The sequence below is a fragment of the Danio rerio genome, chromosome 24, assembly GCF_052040795.2.
Source record: "Danio rerio strain M-AB ecotype USA chromosome 24, GRCz13ab, whole genome shotgun sequence".
Taxonomy (NCBI): Eukaryota; Metazoa; Chordata; class Actinopteri; order Cypriniformes; family Danionidae; genus Danio; species Danio rerio.
Genome location: NC_141044.1, coordinates 40,610,001 through 40,632,014, shown reverse-complemented (window position 1 = coordinate 40,632,014; position 22,014 = coordinate 40,610,001). Strand labels below are relative to the sequence as shown.

The 22,014-nt window shown below is 38.9% G+C and overlaps 1 protein-coding gene and 1 long non-coding RNA gene across 2 annotated transcripts in view; both read right to left on the bottom strand.

The window, feature by feature from the left end:
• Window positions 1-22,014, bottom strand: part of rab11fip3 (RAB11 family interacting protein 3 (class II)) — a 76,358-nt gene that overhangs the window by 9,542 nt on the left and 44,802 nt on the right. The window contains 6 exon segments of the mRNA NM_001328521.2: window positions 2,310-2,447; window positions 3,590-3,671; window positions 7,189-7,433; window positions 10,486-10,573; window positions 11,814-11,849; window positions 21,625-21,843. Coding sequence (NP_001315450.2) covers window positions 2,310-2,447; window positions 3,590-3,671; window positions 7,189-7,433; window positions 10,486-10,573; window positions 11,814-11,849; window positions 21,625-21,843 — 808 coding nt within the window.
• Window positions 16,934-19,107, bottom strand: LOC141380763 (uncharacterized). The gene is made up of 2 exons (XR_015525410.1): window positions 18,319-19,107; window positions 16,934-18,273 (listed from the first exon to the last, which is right to left on the bottom strand). It is a non-coding gene; the product is annotated as an uncharacterized LOC141380763 (long non-coding RNA).

Genomic DNA, 22,014 nt, shown 5'->3' with positions numbered 1-22,014 from the left:
ACAAACAACAAATTGTATGAAGTGAATCCATTACGTAAATGAAAGAAATAATTACCATTTTGAAAATAGACATGACCAGGTTGCACATACGAGGTGTAAAATTGGCTCACACACATACATATATCAATGTGGTGATGTCATTGCCTTTCAAACAGTTCCTGCTTGTTGTGAAATTACTTCATAACCGTAACAAGAGGCAATTCAATCCTCAATTTATAACATCATAACCCTATTTACCAATATGTGATATCATTTTAGTTTTCTCAGAAGCTATAAAAATTAAAAGAGTTGAACAGAAAATACATTAGGCCCATTGTTTTTGTTTACATTTCTCAAAACAGTCTATAGATTCACACACTACCCATATTTATTGAAGGGGGAAAAGAAACCAATTTGTGAGTTGTGTAAGAATAGTTTGAGTATAAAGCAGACATTGTTTTAATTCAGTAAATATGTTGAGGGAAATTTTTTAAAAGTTGCCTGCTGAAGGACTTTGACAATATTTATCAATGACCATATTGAACATATTGAAATAGCTAATATGCCTTTTTTTCTGTGGTGTTGTTATCTGGATGTTTTTGTATAATGTGTCTTCGATAAGAAACAGTAGGGGGGGGAAATAAACAGAATATTCATTAGCAATGTTCCCAATGTACTGTATATAGCCAATGATGCTGATGTGGATCTAAAACATGATAGATAGACAGACAGACAGACAGACAGACACAAAGAGAAGGATAGATAGATAAATGGATGGATGGATGGACAAACGGTTGGGCAGCTAGACAGATAAATACAGATAGACAGATAGATAGATAGACAGACAGACAGACAGACAGACAGATTCAGCTTCATTGGAGTTCACCTGTGGTAAATTCAGTTGATTGGACATGATTTGAAAAGGCATACACCTGTCTACATAAGGTCCCAGGGTTGACAGTGCATGTCAGAGCACAAACCAAGCATGAAGACAAAGGAATTGCCAGTAGACCTCCAAGACAGGATTGTCTGGAGGCACAAGGCCTCCATCATCCGTAAGTGGAAGATGTTTGGAACCACTAGAACTCTTCCCAGAGCTGGCCGGCTATCTAAGCTGAGTGATCAGGAGAGAAGGGCCTTAGTCAGGGCGGTAATCAATAACCCGATGGTCACTCTGTCTGAGCTACAGCATTCTTCTGTGGAGAGAGGAGAACCTTACTGAAGGACAACCATCTGTGCAGCAATCCAACAAAAAGGCATCTGAAGGACTCTCAGACCATAAGAAACTAAAGTCTTTGGTCTGATGAGACTAAAATTGAACTCTTTGGAGTGAATGGCAGGCGTTACGTGTTGAAAAAACCAGGCAGCGCTCATCACCAGGCTTATACCATCTCTACAGTGAAGCATGGTGGTGGCAGCATCATGCTGTGGGGATGTTTTTCAGCAGCAGGAACTGGAAGACTAGTCAGGATAGAGGGAAAGATGAATGAACGTATAAAGACATCCTGAATAAAAACCTGCATCAGAGTGCTCTTGACCTCAGACTGGGCTGACTGTTCATCTTCCAAAAGCACACTGCCAAAATATCAATGGAGTGGCTTCACAACAACTCGGTGAATGTCCTTGAGTGGCCCAGCCAGAGCCCAGACCTAAATCCTATTGAACATCTCTGGACATATCTGAAACACCCTCACTTTCCATCCAACCTGATAGAGCTTGAGAGGTACTGCAAAGAGGAATGGGCAAAAATTCCTAAAGGTAGGTGTGTCAAGCATGTGGCATCATATTGAAAAAGACTTGAGGCTCTAATTGCTGTCAAAGGTGCATCAGCAAAGCATTGAGCAAAGGCTGTGAAGACTGATGTACATGCGATTTCTCAGGTTTTTTTTAAATACATTTGCAACAATTTCAAAAACTCTTTTTTCACATTGTCATTATGGGGGATTGTGTGGAGAATGTTGAGGAAATAAATGAATTTAATCCATTTTGGAATAAGGCTGTAACATAAAAACAAGTGAAGCGCTGGATAGATAGATAGATAGATAGATAGATAGATAGATAGATAGATAGATAGATAGATAGATAGATAGATAGATAGATAGATAGATAGATAGATAGATAGATAGATAGATAGATAGATAGATAGATAGATAGATAGATAGATAGATAGATAGATAGATAGATAGATAGATAGATAGATAGATAGATAGATAGATAGATAGATAGATAGATAGATAGATAGATAGATAGATAGATAGATAGATAGACAGACAGAGGAGCACACACACACTACTCCACCTATAAAGACAAACACAAGGCCTCTCTCTCACCCCCTGAGTGCACTCTTTCTCCTTCTGGTTGGTGTGTCGTTCATGGCTCAGCTTGTCGGACATTTTCCTGCGTGATTCGCTTTCTTCATTTAGGCGCTGTGTGATGTCGTCTGCCTCGTCCTGAAGCTTCCTCTTTTCCTGAAACAAAGAAAATATTCAAAACTGTAAAAAAGAGAAATCTCTTTAAAATAAATAAAAATGCAGTTTCCTGTAAGGGTTGTGTAAGGTGTAGGGTTGAGCTATCGGGCCATAGAAAATAAAGCTTGAGCAGTACAAAAACAATGGAAACCTATGGAATGTCCCCACAATTCACAAAAACAAAATTGTGGTGTGTCTCTGAGAGAGTGTGAGAGTGTGTATTGTGTGTGAGGGAGTATTCTGTGTGTGTATTGCATATGTGAGTGAGTATTGTGTGTGTGTGTATGAGTGAGTATTGTTTGTGTGAGTGAGTTTATGAGTATTGTGTGTGTGTTTATGTGAGTGAGCATTTTGTGTGTGTGTGAGTAAATATGTCTCAGAGTGAGTGTATTGTGTGTGTGTAAGTGTGAATGTTTTGTGTGTGTAAGGGATTATTGTGTATGTGTGTGTGTGTGTGTATACAGTGTGTGTGTAAGTGAGTGTGTGTGTTTGTGTGTGCGTGTATGGGTGTTTTCCAGTACATATACACACAATACAGATACACAAGCAATACGCACACACTCACACATGTGCACACGCATACACATGTGTGAATGTGTGCATATTGTGAGTGTATCTGTTTTGCATGTATGTGTGTTGCGTGTGTATTTTGTGTGTATGTGTATCTTGTGTGTGTGTGTTGCGTATGTGTGTGTATTTTGTGTTTATGTGTATTTCATGTCACGTGTGTGTGTGTGTATTTTGTGTGTATGTGTATGTTGTGTTGCGTGTGTATATTTTGTGTATGTGTATTTTGTGTGTATATGTGTGTGTGTAGCGTTTCGTGTGTGAGTGTGTATTTTGAGTGTATGTGTATTTCGTGTGTGTATGTGTTTGTTGCGTGTGTGTATTTTGTGTGTATGTGTATTTTGTGTGTGTGTGTGTGTGTGTGTGTGTATTTTGTATGTATGTGTATTTCGCATGTATGTATCTTGTGTTGCGTGTGTGTATTTTGTGTGTAAGTTAATTTCATGTGTGTATGTTTGTTAAGTGTGTGTATTTTGTGTGTATGTGTATTTTGTGTGTGTGTGTGTGTGTGTGTGTGTGTGTGTGTGTGTGTGTGTGTGTGTGTGTGTGTGTGTGTGTGTGTGTGTGTTGCGTACCTCTTCCAGTCTCTCGATGTTGGCCCTCAGACAGGGAACACATGACCTCAGCTCGCTGTTCTCCTCATCCAACTGATGCAACCTGAGAACATGCGGGCACACACACACACACGCAAACACACAATGATGTTTTCTTTTTGGGCAGAGTTCACTAAAGAAAACAGTTGAACACAACATTGGCGGAGAGAAAGCAATAGTCTCTGTTAACACAGCCGCATTACATTAAACCCTCAGCCAAGTCATCTCAGACAAGCTTTGAAAAGTATAATAATATTTCTGCAGGTCTCCACTAGATGGCAGCACATTATAAACACACACAGTAGAGCTGGACACAACCCCACAATGTTAAAGCTCTCTTCAATCTGTTGATTGATTCATTCATATATTCATTTTCCTCTGGTTTAGCCTCTATTTTAGAGGTCACCACAGAGGAATGAACCACCAACTATTCCAGCATATGTTTAGGCAGCGGATGCCCTTCCAGCCGCAACCCAGAACTGGAAAACACCCATACACACTCACAGTCTCTCACAAACACACTTATACACTACGGACAATTTAGTTTATCCAATTCACCTATAGCGAACCAGCAACCTTTATGCTGTGAGGCATATATATATATATATATATCCTGCAACAGGGGTCACAACAGTGGAATGTACCGCCAATTTATCCAGCATCTGTTTTACGCAGCGGATGCCCTTCCAGCTGCAAAGTTTATACACTTCACCTATAGTGCATGTCTTTGGACTGTGGGGGAAATCTGAGCACCTGGAGGAAACTCACGCCAACACAGGGAGAACATGCAAACTCATAATACATCCATTTTGCACAAAAATATCTGTTCGCACTGAGCAGTCCATACCTGTTAACCCTTCCGTTTTTTTCTGGGATTTCCCATGTTTTAAAGTTGTATTCCGCTATAATCCTTTAAAGGTATTTTCCCGTATTTGGTCTTCTAGTCATTCAAACAAGGCCAAATATAGAAATCCTGGCTAGTAAAATGGCGTGTATAGATGGCACATTATGATGGATTGACTTCATTTTTAATCCTTTTTCTGCTCATGTAACATTGTATGCTAAAGGAACACAACAATGTTTGAAGGACACTATAATCATGCTGAATATGTGACCGAGACACAGTGTTTGCTGCATATGATGCACCTGCGTCTTCGTAATGGCTTCATATTTCCGGGCTATAATAAGACCCTGAAGAGACGTTACCTGAGCTTAATGACTGCCTCTGGAGGGCTGTTTCCTAAAAATCACACCTCGCCAACTGTGTTTAACATTATGCAGAGCGAGACTCGTGACTCAGACACAGCACTCCAACAGACACGTCTCTGCTTCATTCATCATAGAAATATGTTTGCAATCAAAACATTTCGAGTTGTTTTTATTAAATATTGCTGTTGCAAACTGTACTGATTTAACATTCATTTCTCCATTTCCGGATTGGTTATATAGAATTCAGGGAAACAGCAGGGAGGCTTTAACATGTTGTGTGTTTTATTAGACTGAACGGAGGCGCATTATTATTGTAGTCTACAATGTATTTGGTCTGATTAAACAGCGCTGCTTCTACCATGATATGACAATACAGCAGGGAAAAAAGTATTGAACACATCACCATTTACTTCAGAAAACATATCTAAAGAAGCAGTTGACTTGAAATTTTCAACAGATGTTGGTAACAACCAAAAAAAAAATCCAAATATGCAAAGAAAACGAATCTAATTAGTTAACAAAAGAAATTAAGTGTAATAAAATGAAATGGCACAGGGAAAAAGTATTGAACACATGAAGAAAGGGAGCTGTAGACAGGCAGTGAATGCCCAGACAGCATCTGAAATCTCTCAGTAGTTCTTCAGCAACTCTCTGCCCTTCATCAGTGTAAATGAATATCAGATGCTTCAGTCCAACATCTACATTAGCAGGATGATGATGATGATGAAGCCAGGGTGGACATTTTAGCAAGACAATGATCCAAAACGCAGCCAAGGAAACTTTCAAATGCTTTCAGAAAAAGAAAATCAAGCTGTGGAATGGCCCAGCCGATCACCTGAACCGAATCCAATAGAAAATACAAAATAAAGCTCAGATTTGATAGACAAGACTAGGCATGGGACGATAACCGGTTTCAAGGTTTACCGTGGTTTGGAAAAGTCTAGATTTTAAAACCGCAAAGATTTTTTGTTATACCGTTCCTATGATTATGTAAAAAAATGTGTTTGTTTTTTATGCGTCTTAAGACTATTTAATCTGGTTTATTAGGGGAAAATTATCTCCAGAAGAAAACTATAACTATATTATAAACTATATTAAAAAAAAAATATATATATATATATATATAGCAATCAATGTGCAAAAATAGGCGGCGCTGTGGCTCAGTCGCTCATATTTGTGATATATAAGGTAATCATACCATCAGAATCTTATGCCGACCAATGCCAAGACGAGACCCACAAAATCATCAAGATGTTTACACTCTGTTGAAGCAGGGTTTCTTCAGCTTTCACCATGTTAAATTTAAGACTTTAAGACATTTTTAGGCCCATTATGAATGGAATTTTAGACCTATAAAGGGTTAAAGGCTAGGGAATTTTTCAAATGGCCGAGATGGAAAATTATTTTCCCTATCCAAAAAAATTATAATTTAATTTATTTAATAATACAATAATACATTAATATTAATATATATATATATATATATATATATATATATATATATATATATATATATATATATATATATATATATATATAATTTTTTTACATTTTATTTTTTAGCCCAATATTTTAAATATTGTGTAAAAACAAGCAAGCTCTAGTTGTATCAATACACTTTCTTTTTTACAACATACACTTTCTTTAAAATAAAATAAAAAAAGGAACGAATGTTTTGAAAGTTTTAAAACTATAATAAACTAAATTTATGCACAACAATCTGTAAAGGTCAGTGTGCCCAGCAGTAAATACATGGAGAACCTTTAAACAATTGTTATTGTGAGGAAAATAATTAAAGTATTAAGATAAATAGAGTTGAAAATGACCTTTTTAAAAAAGAATTTGAAAAGTTTATTGAGATGGATTGTGGATGATTGTATGGATTTTGGCCAGATTTGGTTTCAATACATGAACAAAAAAAATTAAGACCTGTTTAAAAAAAATTAAGGCCTACAACACAGTATTTCAGGCTTTTTAAGGCCTAAAACTTGGATTTTGAGATTTAAGTTATTTTAAGACTTTTTAAGACCCTGTGAAGTCTAAACTCACACGTGAGCAATGCATGTGACTTCATTCTCCATATGAGAGGTGTATTTAAGCTGCCAGCACCAAAAAAAGTCTTTTATATAAAGTATTAAAGACGTTTTACTAGTTCAGCACATTCTCTGTGTCATCTCATTGTTTTTCCACAGAATTAATTTTACAGATTTTGTTTTGTTATTTTTATGTTTGTACTGTTTGGTTTTTTACCAAAATCTGGTTCAATTCCATGTCAACAGCTCCTTTAGAAATATAATTCCCAGGAAAAAAACATGACGTGTTCAATACTTATTTCTCCCACTGTATATATGATGTTCTCCCTCCGCACTCACCTGGCCTGGAGGTTCTCGATCTCCAGATCTCTCTCCCGCTGGAGTTTGTTAAGTGCATCTCTGTGTTTTCGGGTTTGAGCGAGTAAGTCCTCCTCGGTGCGCAGCTCCTGCTCCTTCAGCTGCTCCTCCAGAGCGTTTGCGCGATGCACGAGAGTGAGGTTTTCCTGGCGCAAGCGTGCATGTTGCTCTTCACTCTCCAGCGAGTCCTTCTCCAGCTCACATACGCGCTTCTCCAGCAGCAACACCTGAAACGCAGGCCAATGTTCAGCATGCAAATCACAACTACCTGTTTTTCCATTTCACTTTGCATATTGCTTCATGGTAATGTTACTATTTTTGGTTTTCCATTTGAATACACAGTAAACTAAAGCCACATTAATGAAGCTACAAGTAAAAATTTTCACTGACACTTTAGGTCACAATTCATGGTATTAACTATAAGCTAGACCCACACTAAATCTCCGCATGCAGAAATCCACAGATTGTAGCCTATCATTAAGTCCATTTATTTACTTGTGTAAATGTGTGTAAATATATATATATATATATATATATACACTGTTGAAGTCAGAATTATTAGCCCCCCCTGAATTATTAGCCCCGTTTATTTTTTTCCCCAATTTCTGTTTAACAGAGTTTATTTTTTTCAACACATTTCTAAACATAATAGTTTTAATAACTCATTTCTAATAACAGATTTATTTTATCTTTGTCATGACGACAGTAAATAATATTTTCTATACAACTTAAAGTGACATTTAAAGGCTTAACTAGGTTAATTAGGTTAACTAGGCAGGTTAGGGTAATTAGGCAAGTTATTATATAACGATGGTTTGTTCTGTAGACTATCGAAAATAAATATAGCTTAAAGAGGCTAATAATGTTGACCTTAAAATGATTTAAAAAAAATAAAAAATTGCTTTTATTCTAGCCGAAATAAAATAAATAAGACTTTCTCCAGAAGAAAAAATATTATCATACATACTGTGAAAATGTCCTTGCTCTGGTAAACATCAGTTGGGAAATATTAAAAAAAATTAAAAAAATAAAATAGGGGCTAATAATTCTGACTTCAACTATGTGTGGGTATACATATATACATATATATATATATATATATATATATATATATATAAAAGTTAAAAAGGTATTATTTTTTATTTTATGTCTTAAGTTTTTAGTTGAAATACTCTCAAAATCCTTCAAAAATAGCAAAAAATGTCAGCAGAGGCTACCTTGCCCTACTTATAACCTGCCTATTATTGAGATATGAACTGTTCAGTAGTATCTTATTCTGCATCCTTATCCCTACCCAAAACCTAAACCCAACTTCTACCCAAAACCAAAACTATTAATTAAGCTTATTAAGCTAGTAGTGTCCGTTAGTGGTTTGTAATTACTGTGAATTGTGACCAAAACCAAAGAGTTACCATGATAACTATAGATATGGCAATTAAGGGTGTCACGATCCTCCAAATCCTCGATTCGATTACATTTTCGATTCTAAAGGCACGATTCGATTCGATTTTCGATAATGCATGGTCTTTGTTTTACCCATAAACAAATCATACAGTAAATGAATAAAGGCAAGATACACACATAATTACCACCTGTCAATCACTTTTTCTGCGGGACTCGTGAATAGGCAGTGATCTGTGTCGTTATAATGGCGTCGGTAAAAAAGACGCACAACCAACAAGTTGTTTAAGTTCTCTCGACGGGTCTCCTGCTTCTGCAGTTTAACAAGCACTTCAACAAGCCTGTTTTTTTCCCGCTTGGCAAGCCAAGCTGACATGACATGGGGGCGTGGCAGCATCGACGATTCTATTTTTTTATTCGATAATCGAAATTGAGCATAAATTTTGATCGATTTCGATTAAAAATCGAAATCGTGACACCCCTAATGGCAATAAAGACAATGTTTTAAAAATACTGAATGCTGCATGTTTTTACCACAGAGTTACTCCATTTACCACTTTTTAGGTGTTAAACTATATAATAATTCTTTACATTTATATAGCGATTTTCTGGACACTCAAAGCACTTTACACATAGAAGGGATCTCCTCATCCATCAACCTGGATTACGTGATGGCAGCCATTTTGTGCCAGACCGCACTACACACACACACACCAGCTGATTGGTGGTGAGTAGACAGAGTGATGACCCTAATTATGATTTTGGGGTGGTTGGGAGGCTATGATGTACAGAGGCCAGTGGGCAAATTTGGCCAGAATGCCAGGGTTAAACCCCTACTCTTTTTCGAAAGACATCCTAGGGACCAAAGACAGTCAGGTTTAACGTCTAATCCGAAAGACGGTGCTCACTGAGCAGTATAGAGTCCCCTTCACTATACTGGGGTGTTAGGACCCCCACAGACCGCAGATTGAGCGCCCCCTGTTGGTCTCGCTAACTTCCGGCAGCAACCTAGCTTTTCTATGTGGTCTCCCATCCGGTTGTTGACCGGGCGCAGGCCTGCTTAGCTTCAGTGAGCGACCATGTGAGAACTTTCTGCCAGCTATTAACCTTGTATATAAAATAAAAGTCTGAGATCCACCCAACAGAAAGTTAAATTATAATAAATATAGATAAAAATAACAGAAACAGCAGGTAAAAAATGTATTTACCACTTTTTGATGAATTAGAGCAGTGGTTCACAAAGTGGGGGTCGGGACCCCCCGAGGGGTCGCAGGGCAATGAAGGGGGGTCGCCTGGTGATTTCCAAAAATCTATTTATTTTTATTAAACCATAAGAATTAACATATTTTATCCATAACTATACTGAAAATAAAAATAGTCGTTTATAGTTACTATATACTATATAGTTACTATAGTAGCTTATAGTTACTAGTTCTATTGGATTGCGACCCCTGGGGTAATTACATTATATTAAAGGCAGCAATAGCGTCAGATGCATTTTGATTTTATAACATCAGGTTATACTTTCTGGCACATTTAAAGCACTGACACAAATTTAATTGGTGCGTCTGCGTCATTGCATGCAAGGTTTCTGTATTTATAACCACCTCAGAGGATATTGGGGGTCGAGAGTCACTGGCATTGTTATTTTGGGGGTCGCGGGCTGAAAAGTTTGGGAACCCCTGAATTAGAGAATGCTATTGTAAATGCTATTAAGTGCATTTTTTTATGTAAAAATAGTTCTGCATGTAAATCAACAGCAGAGATCGGATCACATTTATAAAGAATAAAAATGTAGAGAAACGTTATCAGTGGAATCACTTTCAGAATGTTTTGTTTTTCAGCTAATCAGGTGATAAAACACTGTTATTCACAAACCTTGTCTGTGATGTCACGATCGGCCAGGTCCAAAATGTCTTGAGTCAGATCTCCCATGACATCCAGGTTGTTGGACTGCTGTAAGTGTCTAAAACACACACACAAACATTGTTTAAGCAAACTCAAACGTATCAAAACATTCCCTGCTGACGTGTAATTGAATATTCATGCTAGTCCAGTCTCGTTTTTCCAGCTTTTGCACAAGCAACATTTTTACCTACATTACTGTTACCTACATTACAGCAAACAGTTCTGACAGCTTGCACTCCAGATTCATTCTTTTTTTTTTTCGGCTTAGTCGCTTATTTTTCAGGGGTCGTCACAGCGGAATGAACCGTCAACTATTTCGGCATATGTTTTAGGCAGCGAATGCTATTACAGCCACAATCCAGTACTGGGAAACACCCATACACACTTGCATTCATACTCAGAATCATACACTACAGCCAATTTAATTAGTTTACAACATATCTAGGACGTTTTTACGCAGAGGATGTCCTTCCAGCCGCAACCCATCTATGGGAAACATCCACACACACATTCACATACACTCATACACTACGGACAATTTAGCCTGCCCAATTCACCTGTACCACATGTCTTCGGGGAGAACTTGCAAACTTCATACAGAAACGCCAACTGAGCCGAGGCTCGAACCAGCGACCTTCTTGCTGTAAGGTGACAGCACTACCTACTGCGCCCATTGTATATATTATGTATTGATTAATCATGTTATGTTACCAGGGTGACTATTCTAACATCAGAGGCAGCACGGTGGGTAGCGCTTGCGCCTCACAGCAAGAAGGTCGCTGGTTCAAGCCTCAGCTGGGCCAGTTGGCATTTCTGTGTGGAGTTTGCATGTTCTCCCTGCATTTGTGTGGGTTTCCTCTGGGTGCTCCGGTTTCCCCCACAGTCCAAAGACATGCGGTACAGGTGAATTGGGTGGGCTAAATTGTCCGTAGTGTGTGTGTGTGTGTGTGTGTGTGTGTGTGTGTGTGTGTGTGTGTGTGTGTGTGTGTGTGTGTGTGTTTGTGTGTGGATGTTTCCCAGAGATGGGTTGCGGCTGGAAGGGCATCCGCTGTGTAAAAAACTTGCTGGAAAAGTTGGTGGTTCATTTCGCTGTGGCGACCTCGGATTAATAAAGGAACTAAGCCGACAAGAAAATGAATGAATGAATAATAATGTATTTTTTTCTGACTATCAGATGGATGACTTCATATGAATCACCATGACCCCAGTTTCATGTTCTTTAATGTTCTACATGATATCATTTTTTTGGGAGAACAATTTAAGGCTGACGTCTGCTGTGTTTGGAGGGAGGATCTCACCTTGCAGCTTTCTTACTGGACAGCCTCTTGCTGGAGCTATAAAAGAGAGAACAAACAGGAAATGAGTCACAGGAAGAGACTGAAAAAGAAGAAAAAACTCTTTCCATCCGTGACCTGTAAAGCACAGGTCAAAAAACAGCCAGGTTTGAGGATCCGTCAGCTCTTTCAGCAGGTCGAAGGCAGCATCAATGCTATTCTTTCAATGCTAATGACCTCACAGCACACGGAAACAAACACACACACACATGCTCTTACAGAGGTGTAACGTATATGCGTGAAAGGAGATTCTGTTCCTGAAAGACTGAAGGTGGAGAAAATGCTTTGTCTGTTGTTTTCACAGACATCAGAGTTCCCACTGCTGCTTAAAGTACAGGAGTTTCCATGAACTCTTAACCAAAACACAAACATTACCTTAGTCGTCAATATAGTCTTATTGAATTTGGTTTTAGAAATTAGAACAATACAAAACCTATTCTATTAACTTTTTTTAGATACTTCTTAAAAGGTAGCTTACCCAATACATTATAAACCAGTATGATATAAAAACACACACACACACACACACACACACACACACTCAGCAGCCACTTTATTAGGTACACCTTACTAGTACCAGGTTGGAGCCCCTTTTGCCTTAAGAGCTGCCTAAATCCTTTGTGGCATAGATTCAAATCTTAGATTCAGATTTGTTGGCTGCACATCCATGATGTGAATCTCCCGTTCCACCACATCCCAAAGGTGCTCTATTGGATTGAGCTCTGGTGACTGTGGAGGCAATTTGAGTACAGTGAACTCATGGTCATGATCAAGAAACCAGTCTGAGATGATTCACACTTTTATGATATGGAGCGTCATCCTGCTGGAAGTAGCCATCAGAAGATGGACACACTGTGGTCATAAAGAGATGGACATGGTCAGCAACAATACTCAGGTTGGCTGTGGCGTTGACATGATGCTCAATTGGTACTAATGGACCCAAAGTGTGCCAAGAAAATATCCCCCACACAATTACACGACCACCACCAGCCTGGAGCGTTGATACAAGGCAGGATCGATCCATGCTTTCATGTTGTTGACGCCAAATTCTTACCCGACCATCCGAATGTCAGCAGAAATCAAGGCTCATCAGAGCAGGCAACTTTTCTCCAATCTTCTTTTGTCCAGTTTTGGTGAGGCTGTGTGAATTGTAGCCTCAGTTTCCTGTTCTTAGCTGACAGGAGTTGCACCCAGTGCTGCTGTAGCCCATCCGCCTTAAGGTTGGACGTGTTGTGCGTTCAGAGATGCTCTACTCGGTTTATTCTATCGGTTTGCTTTACTCTAGTGTTTATTTGAGCTGCTGTTGCCTTTCTATCAGCTGGAACCAGTCTGGCCATTCTCCTTTGACATCAACAAGGCATTTGCGCCCACAGAACTGCCGCTCACTGAATATTTTCTCTTTTTCAGGCCATTCTCTGTAAACCCTAGAGATGGTTGTGCGTGAAAATCCCAGTAGATCAGCAGTTTCTGAAATACTCAGACCAGCCCATCTTGCACCAACAACCATGCCACGTTCAAAGTCACTTAAATCCTCTTTCTGCCTCATTCTGATGCTCGGTTTGAACTGCAGCAGATCATCTTGACCATGTCTACATGCCTAAATGCATTGAGTTGCTGCCACGTGATTGGCTGATTAGTAATTTGCGTTAAGAAGCTGTTGGAAAGGTGTACCTAATAAAGTGTCCGATGAGTGTATATTGCTAGTTTTGTCTACACCAGTGTTTCCCAACCCTATTCCTAGAGGCACAACAACAGTACATATTTTTGATGTCTCCCCTTTCTGACCCATTAACTTCAGGCTTCAGAGTCTCTTCTAATGTACAGATGACCTGATTTAGGTGTGTTTGATCAGGAAGAGGTTAAAAATGTGTGCTGTTGGTGTGCCTTAAGGAACAGGGTTGGGAAAACCCTGGTCTATACAATGAAAGCATAGTAAACACTGATTATATAGAAACTAGTCTAGTCTTGTAGTCTCTTTAAGAAGCTTTCTTATGATATCTTATGGGGTTTGTTCTGCAGATAATATAAAAAATATATATTTCTTAAGGGAGCTAATAATATTGACCTTAAAATTGTTTTTAAAAAACAGCTTTTATTACAGCCAAACTTAAAGAAATGAGACTTTTCTCAGAAAAAAAAGAAATATTATAGGAAATACTTGGAAAATGTTTGAAAAAGGAATAAAATTAATTCATAGGAGGGTTAATCATTTTGACTTTAACAATATATAAATCAAAAACACTTGTGCATGCATCAAACACACACAGAACACAACACAGCACAGCACAGCGTCTACAGCAGAGCATCTATAATCACCACAGACACTTCACCTACAGAAAACACACCCTGAAACTGAAACCAACATGAGTCATGTGACACTGCACAGAAATCTGCGTGATACTAAAGCGCACACACACTAACAATCAGACAATGAGTGTGTGTTTGTGACAGTGCTCAAACTTCACACACACACAGGGAGGCGTGCACATGCTGCGAGCGCGTTACCTATTCATCTCTAGCAGCTGCAGTCGCGTGGACAGATCCTCCAGACGACTTATCTGCTTATGACAGTGAGTGCAGAAAAACTCCAGCGCCTCCGACTGAAGGAAATTCTGGAAGCTAGCGGGAAAAGAGCTGGGGCTGAGGAGACCACAGGAGGAGAACAAAAGAGGAATGAGGAGGAAAGCACAAGTGATGGAGAAACAAGGAAATGCGAGAAGAAATGAAGGAGGAGAAGAATATGATGACAGGAAATAAAGAGATGAAGAATGTACAGCAGAATAAATGAAAAGAAATGAGCAGAGAGGAGTAATGAAGTGAAAGCAGGGGAAAGTTTAGAGTGAGCATTAAGTTGAGGAGAAACGAAGCAGGAGAGAAGGGAAATCAACAGAGAAATGAGGAGGTGTGAGTGTGTGTTAAATCGGGGATGAGCAGAGGGAGAGAACAGGGAACATTGATTTGAGCAGGTGAAGGGCAGAGGAGGATCTACAGAGTGAACACTACAGTGCAGGAGGCACAAGCGCTCATTCACACTTTCAATTCCAATGCACAATTTTTCCATTGTTTTCTAGGTAAATGAGCTTGACGGCATGTGTGATGAGTGCTGCGTTGTGAAGATGCCGCGTCAACTTAGGCCCCGTTCACACTAGTGCGTTTTAGTTTGAAAACGCATAAGTTTTGCTACGGTTACGCCATCCGTCCACACTACGCCGGAGTTCTCGAGCGCCGAAAACGGAGCTTTTTGAAAACGCTGGAGAGGCCGTTTTCATTCTGAAACGCTGCTGCTCCGTCTCAGTGTGGATGGGGAAAGACGGAGACATCTGAAAACGGAGGCGGGGCGCCTCGTCAAACGTTCGCCTGATTGAAAATCTGATTGGGGCTTTTCCTCAATATTAAGTAGCCCACACACAGTTCAGTCTCGCATCCTCTTCTTGTAAGTTAAGACTTCGCAAGTTTGATCAAGGCTGCAGTCTCCCCCTTCTCAGTTTGATATGGAAAACATACAGAGGACACGGGTAAATCTTCAAAGGGAACAGTGTGCTTTATAACTTCATTCACATCACCTTGGCTACGTTGTTTCACTTTCTCAACAATGAAATGTAAACATGATTTAAGGAACTGCCTATTTTCATTTTAATATTAGCAACTTAACAGACAGCAGAAATGTTGAGGCGTCGTGCTGCATATATGAGCGTCATCTTCACTGTGTGGATATTTATAACAAAACGGAGCCGATAACAACTGCCTCCTTTCAATTTCAGTGAAAATACGAAACACACCCTCTCTTTTGCTAAATATCAGTTTTAATAATCGATAATTATAAAAGTATAACATACAATAAGTTTATACATTGTGGGAAATAAAGGCAAGCGATCAGTCAATGTACCTGGATTAATCATTAACTTATCTTTGCGCTTAAGCAAAACAAGTTACCCGTGAACAAGTAACTTAATAGATTCCAATGACCAAAGTCAGGGAATTGGCCTATGTCAATAGATAAAGACAACAACATGAATGAAATATCACGTTTAGCAAATATAGTGAGATTAGATCCAGCGGGAGATGCTTGATGAGCAGTCCGACAAGCAGAGCTCTCATCTGGGTAGAAATGCTGGAGCGCTTGCTCGAGAGTGTGTGTGTGGTCACGTGATGTGCGTTTTCAGCGTTTTGGTGTGGACGGAGAGCTGTTCAGAAACGCTGGGTAAAACGCGAGTGTGGACGCGGATCGTTTTCATTCTACAACGCCGTTTTAAAACTAAAACGCACTAGTGTAAACGGGGCCTTAAAGAATTTCAACTTTTAACTTTTCTTCTAAGAACGGTAGGCTAAGTGTAGTACCAGATGTATTTGTATCAGGGGAAAGACTACAAGTTGTATCTGAGTACAAGTACCTTGGAGTTTTAATAGATTCAAAACTATCATTTCAGTCTCAGGTTAAAAAGGTTTTGTTACCGGGTCAGATTCAGTTCAGCAAATTTTAGATTTATTCGTGATCAGATGTCATGTGAGGCTGCCCTAATCTATTATCTCTCCATGATCATTTCTCACATCACTTATTGTTCAACCACTTGGTCCCAAGCCAGCATCACTACTCTGAAGCCACTTGAATCTTTATACAAACAATCCATAAAAACTCTTGATGAGAAATCAGTTCAATATCACCATTGTTTAATATTAAAGAAATACAACCTGCTTAGTTGGGAAAACTTAATTATATATGTACATATCTGTTTAATGTTTAAGACTTTACATAACCCGACTTCACCATTAAATCAGTTTGTAAATATTAGAACGTCTGCTCACCGAACTACTAGAGGGGGTGACAGAGGGGACTGCATTATTCCTCTCAAAAAAAGTAAATTCAGTCAATCTGTATTTTCAGTGAGAGCTGCTAGGGAATGGAACTCCATCCCACCAACAATTAGAAGATCGTGCACTTTTCGTTCTTTTCAGTCTCATGTTAAAAATTGGTTATTGACAAATCAGCATTGTCAGCATTAGTACTGTATTCTTGACACATTTGTACTGTTGTCTTTGGCTTTTTGTCCTCTGCTGCCATCATTTTTTTCTTTTTTTTCCCTTTCTTTTCTTTTTTTCTTTTCTTTACTTTTTTAACTGTATTTTTTAAATGAAAGTGTATTTAATGTTTAATGTTGTGCTTCTATTTTAGGTGTGACTTTTTAACATTCTGTAAGGGGTCTACGGATGAAAAATAGCCATTCTTGGCTAATTCTGGCACATTTTACAGTAATGTTTATTAATGTGCATTGACCCTGTAAACAAATAAACTAAAATAAAATATTTCAGTGTGCCTCATCAATAGCTAGTATGTTTCCATCCATAGATGGAACTTAGGCACTACTAAACTGGATTATGCTTTTGGAAAGTAAAGCACTGTTTGCTTCCTAATCGTCACTTCTCGATAAGCTTGTGCCAAATTTAAAAATGGAAAAAGCCACTGTGACCACTTTTTTCCTATATAATAAATTACTTCAGAAGACGAAGACGAAACACAATGAACAAACAGCATGATATGCCCTTTGGGAGCAAAGACGCTGAAGACATAGCTAATAATAATAATAATAATAATAATAATAATAATAAAATAATAATAATTAGGGATGTGACAAGATCTTGCGCTACGAGAGCTCTCGTGACTAAATCGCGAAGAGATTCCTCATTGAGGTGAAAAGTTGTTTTAATTTAGAACTTTGGTTAAAAATCTGTGGATTTATGCGGAAAGATTTTGGGAGTGTCGTAACTAAATAACTTAATATATGAACTAAAATGTAATACATTTTTAACGTTTATTTAATGTTTAAAATGCAAATTCAATTGGATCCACTCTATTTAGTAAACAAAGCAAGTCTCTCATATAATATATCTACTAAAGGACAGAAAATATTACTTTACAAACTTTATTGTAAATAAATCATACAAATATTTTCATATTACTCAATAATATTACTGAAAATAATTTAAAAACTGAATAAATATAAATTTACACACATTTACACAAGTAAATAAACAATCAATGATGGGCTAAAAATCTGTGGATTTCTGTGCGCGCAGATTTCGTGTAGGCCTACTCATGAGTTATGATGGTGCGTAAAGGTCTGAAGTCCGAAATGTTCATATGAGTTTTTTTATATTCATATGCAAAAAAAAATTCACGTAAACAAACCTTGCACAATGAGTCTAATGAGTATTAATCAATCCATTACAAGAAAACGCAAAACATTTTGGGTCAGTTTAAGCAGTAATGCAGTTCTCAGAGTTTGCGGGGAGAACATGCAAACTGACCCAGCTGGGACTTGAACCAGTGACCTTCTTGCTGTGAAGCAACAGTGCTAACCACTGAGCCACTGTGTCGCCCAACACATTTTTTAGCAGATAAAAAATGTATCCAACTTAGTTGTGTGCACTAGTTTTTATGCGTATTTAACATTTTGGGGGGGATTTACATTACGCATTTATATTTATGTGATGGTCCAAAATGCACATAAAATATGTAGACTAAAACATATCCAACTCAGTGGACCAATCAGAGGAACTTGGAGGTGGGGAAAGTGTAGAAAGCTTCTGTTTACAGTAGCAAATGGGGTATATGCCGAAGCATGCTAATAGGACTTTTAATTTGCCAGTAACCTGGGTTAAGCGCTTCCGGCAAAACCCGGTGCGTTTAAGGTCTGTTTTCTTTAAAAATCCGGGATCTCCACTAGATGAGTGATATCCGATTTAAAATGGGTCTCAGATTGTACAAGAAGCACTGCATTAAATTACATTTTCCCCCGCCATATCTTTATAATATGAGCATTTATTTTACCACAGTGTATTCAATGGAGCTTCTGCGTTAGCCTGCCGATTCTGACGGGCGCGTGCGAGTAAACGGCTTTTTGTCTCGTTTTACGCTTGAGGAACTAAATAAATGCTACAGTTCATTTAACTGAATGTATTTTAATGACATTACAACATCGATGCTGTATAAGGAACCTATTAAAATGGGAAAAAGTTCACAATAAAAGGTCACCGGAAGTGTATCAGCATGGGAACAGCACTAGCTCGGCATATACCCTATTGGCATGACAACTGTTTTATTTGTTAACACGGTGGTGGTGGCACTTAAAAAAAAAAAAAAAAAAAAAAAAACATTCAAGAGTGCTACATCTTGCATTTTTATACGTAAAAACACAATCCGTGTGAATGGCCCCCAACTCAGCAGGAGCAGTGTGTGTGTTATTACTTAAACAGGTCTGAGAGTGTTTATTGTGCTTCCATGCTCTCTTCTCTAGTGTGTGTACAGAAGGACATACAGTATGCCTCACAACACCAGCACTCCAGTAAAACAATAACCACAAACCTCAACCTTTACCCATGGATATTAATAGTTCACCAGAGAAATAATGAATCACCCAGCATATCATCACTCTGCTTCCGCCTTTACCACTGACACATCCAACAGAGATCTCAACACACACACAAACTCTCATAGAAAGGCTTATGTTGTGTCTATCACGCATGCTGTTTGAAAATGAGACATGGTCTGTAGTCAGGATGTCGCTCTGCAAGGTCTCATTATGCACATGAACTTTGGCAAACACAATACCGACTCACTTTCTCTGTATGGAAACTAGAAATAGAGTGTATTTCTATTTGCGAGTATAGTCGAGCTGTCCCTTCAGATCAGCCTACGCATACATTTACAGCACTTAGGTTTATACTTTCCATATTTAAAGGGCACCTATTTTACCTCTTTGTTTTATTTAATATTAATATTATGGTTCTTCTGAGTGTGCCAGTTTAGGTTCAGTTCAAAACACAGTTCAGATTTGTTTATTATAATGTGTTAAAAGTGTCATGTTGGGGTCGTGTACACAGCTTGCTGTTTTAGAGGCGTGTTGCTTCACATGAAAATTAGTTTCAACTTCCCGCCAAACTTAACAAGGGGGCAGAGCCAAGAGCTTCCCCGCTTTGTGTATGGCAACAGACAGGCAGACAGAGAGAAGCAGCATGAGTGAGAGGATCAGCATTCAGTCGTGCATGTACGACTCGGACACAGACCAAGCACAGAGTACAAAATCATTTGTGTCTTCGGATAGTTTTACAGCCAACTGTGTGCTAGTTTTAAGTTCTGAGCTTGTACACCAAGACTAATAATCATGCACACTGAATTAACTTTGACTAAGGCTATCACTAAAGTGCGTCACACACTGGATGTACAGCTCAGAACTGTTACACGGCACACCAGACACGCACATTCGCATGTTATTTAAAACAAAACTATTCAGAGAGCGCTCTGTCGGACGGCTGAAATATGAACAGTGTCCCGAGTCGTGGCTATGCACTCCGGGCTGCCACCAACTTAAGGCGCTAATGTGTGTACTCTGATAGAAACCTATGTTTAAAATTCTGAAATGCATGGCACTGCGTGGCGCTGCATGTCGTCGAGCAGGGCTTATGGTGTGCAACCTTCTAAAGGCAAGTTTGTTATTTCTAATGGAGGGACAAGCACGTGAGGCAACGTGCTCGCACTTTCCAGCTGCACCTAGTTAGAATGACAGGGAGCTTCTGTGGCTGCGGGAAATGCAAACGGCTAAAGTTTAAGAAAGACGCAATGATAAGTACACATGTTTGCAAACCCACCTAAAGTTACAAACAATGGTGCAGATAAGAGCGATCATGTGGTGAATGTTGATCTTGTGTTGAGCCCAATGAGCTTTACATCTATAAATAGCGCAAGGGTGTTCCTTTGGTGACATCGCTTTGACTCACACGCTGAAAATGACAGACGTTAAACAACAAACTGAGGGTAATGAGAGCCTGTCAATCAATATTGGTGGGCGGTGGGACCGCACTACTACGTCAAGTTGCAGACGGTCTCAAAACCGTTCCTTTGGTCTACCGTTTTTATGTTGATAAATTGAAAAAAAAAAAGACTGAGTGTGTTTATATCACCCCAATATGACGGTCTATACACTAAACCAGTGGTCACCAAACTTGTTCCTGGAGGGCCGATGTCCTGCAGATTTTAGCTCCAACCCTAATCAAACACACCTGGACAAGCTAATCAAGGTCTCACTGGGTATACTTGAAACATCCAGGCAGGTGTGTTGAGGCAAGTTGGAGCTAAATCCTGCAGGGACACCGGCCCTCCAGGACCGAGATTGATGACCCCTGCACTAAATTATCACACATGTCTGTCCAAACAGCTTGAAAAGTAGATTTTTCACCATAGGTGCCCTTTAAAGGTGACGTCAAACATCAAAGGTTATTCGATGTTTGACATAATCCCAACTGAAACTTGAAAAGAGGGTGGGACAGAGTAGCTCCTCCCCTTTAAAAAAAAAAAAGCCAATAGTGTTTTGTTTTTTCTCACAGCTCTGCCAGTGAGAGCGGTTAAACTCAAGCGCAATAAATAAGAAGCGTTTTGAAGGGGGTGGGTCATGTCAGATACTGGAGAGCATTTAATTGGTCAAAAGATGTGATGAGGTCACATCACAAAAATCTTAAATCCGTTTTCGTTTTATCTTCTAAAAATGAATTTTGTCACTGTTTCGTAGTAAACTAGTTCATAAAATAGTCCTTAAGACTAACATACTAACATTTAATACTTTATTTTAATTTCACAGAACCTTTAACTCAAGATAAATGATGACTTACTATTTTCTATACATCGAGTTTATAAGATATACAACAGGTATGCAACAAGAGAATGTTTTAATGCTTTAAATATTCCAGCATTTGTATGTGTAGCATGTTAAGCTTGTTGTGTTACCTTGGAGAGAGCAGCATCAGTGGGTGGGGCAGTGGGCTGTCTGAGTGTGGGAGTGGCTCTGCATCTCCCTCCCCGTCTGGCCTCACCCTTCCCTCCTCCTGATTGGCCAGCAGCAGATCTGAGGTGTTGTTGCTCTCGCCGAAATCTTCAAAGTGCTCCTCCTCTCCTCCAATCACAGCCACCACGGTGTGGCCATTCAAATCAGAGCCCAACGTGAACCTATCAGAGGAAAGCAGAATATAATGTGTTATTCGCACATGTTTCATTAAATGCGATTGAAAATTCCAGGCTAGTTCTTAATTGTGATTTTTTTTGTTTTTAGTTTTGTGGAGACTAATTAAAACAATTCTTTGAATTTCGCTTTAACATGGAAGCTCCCATCCGCTTGCT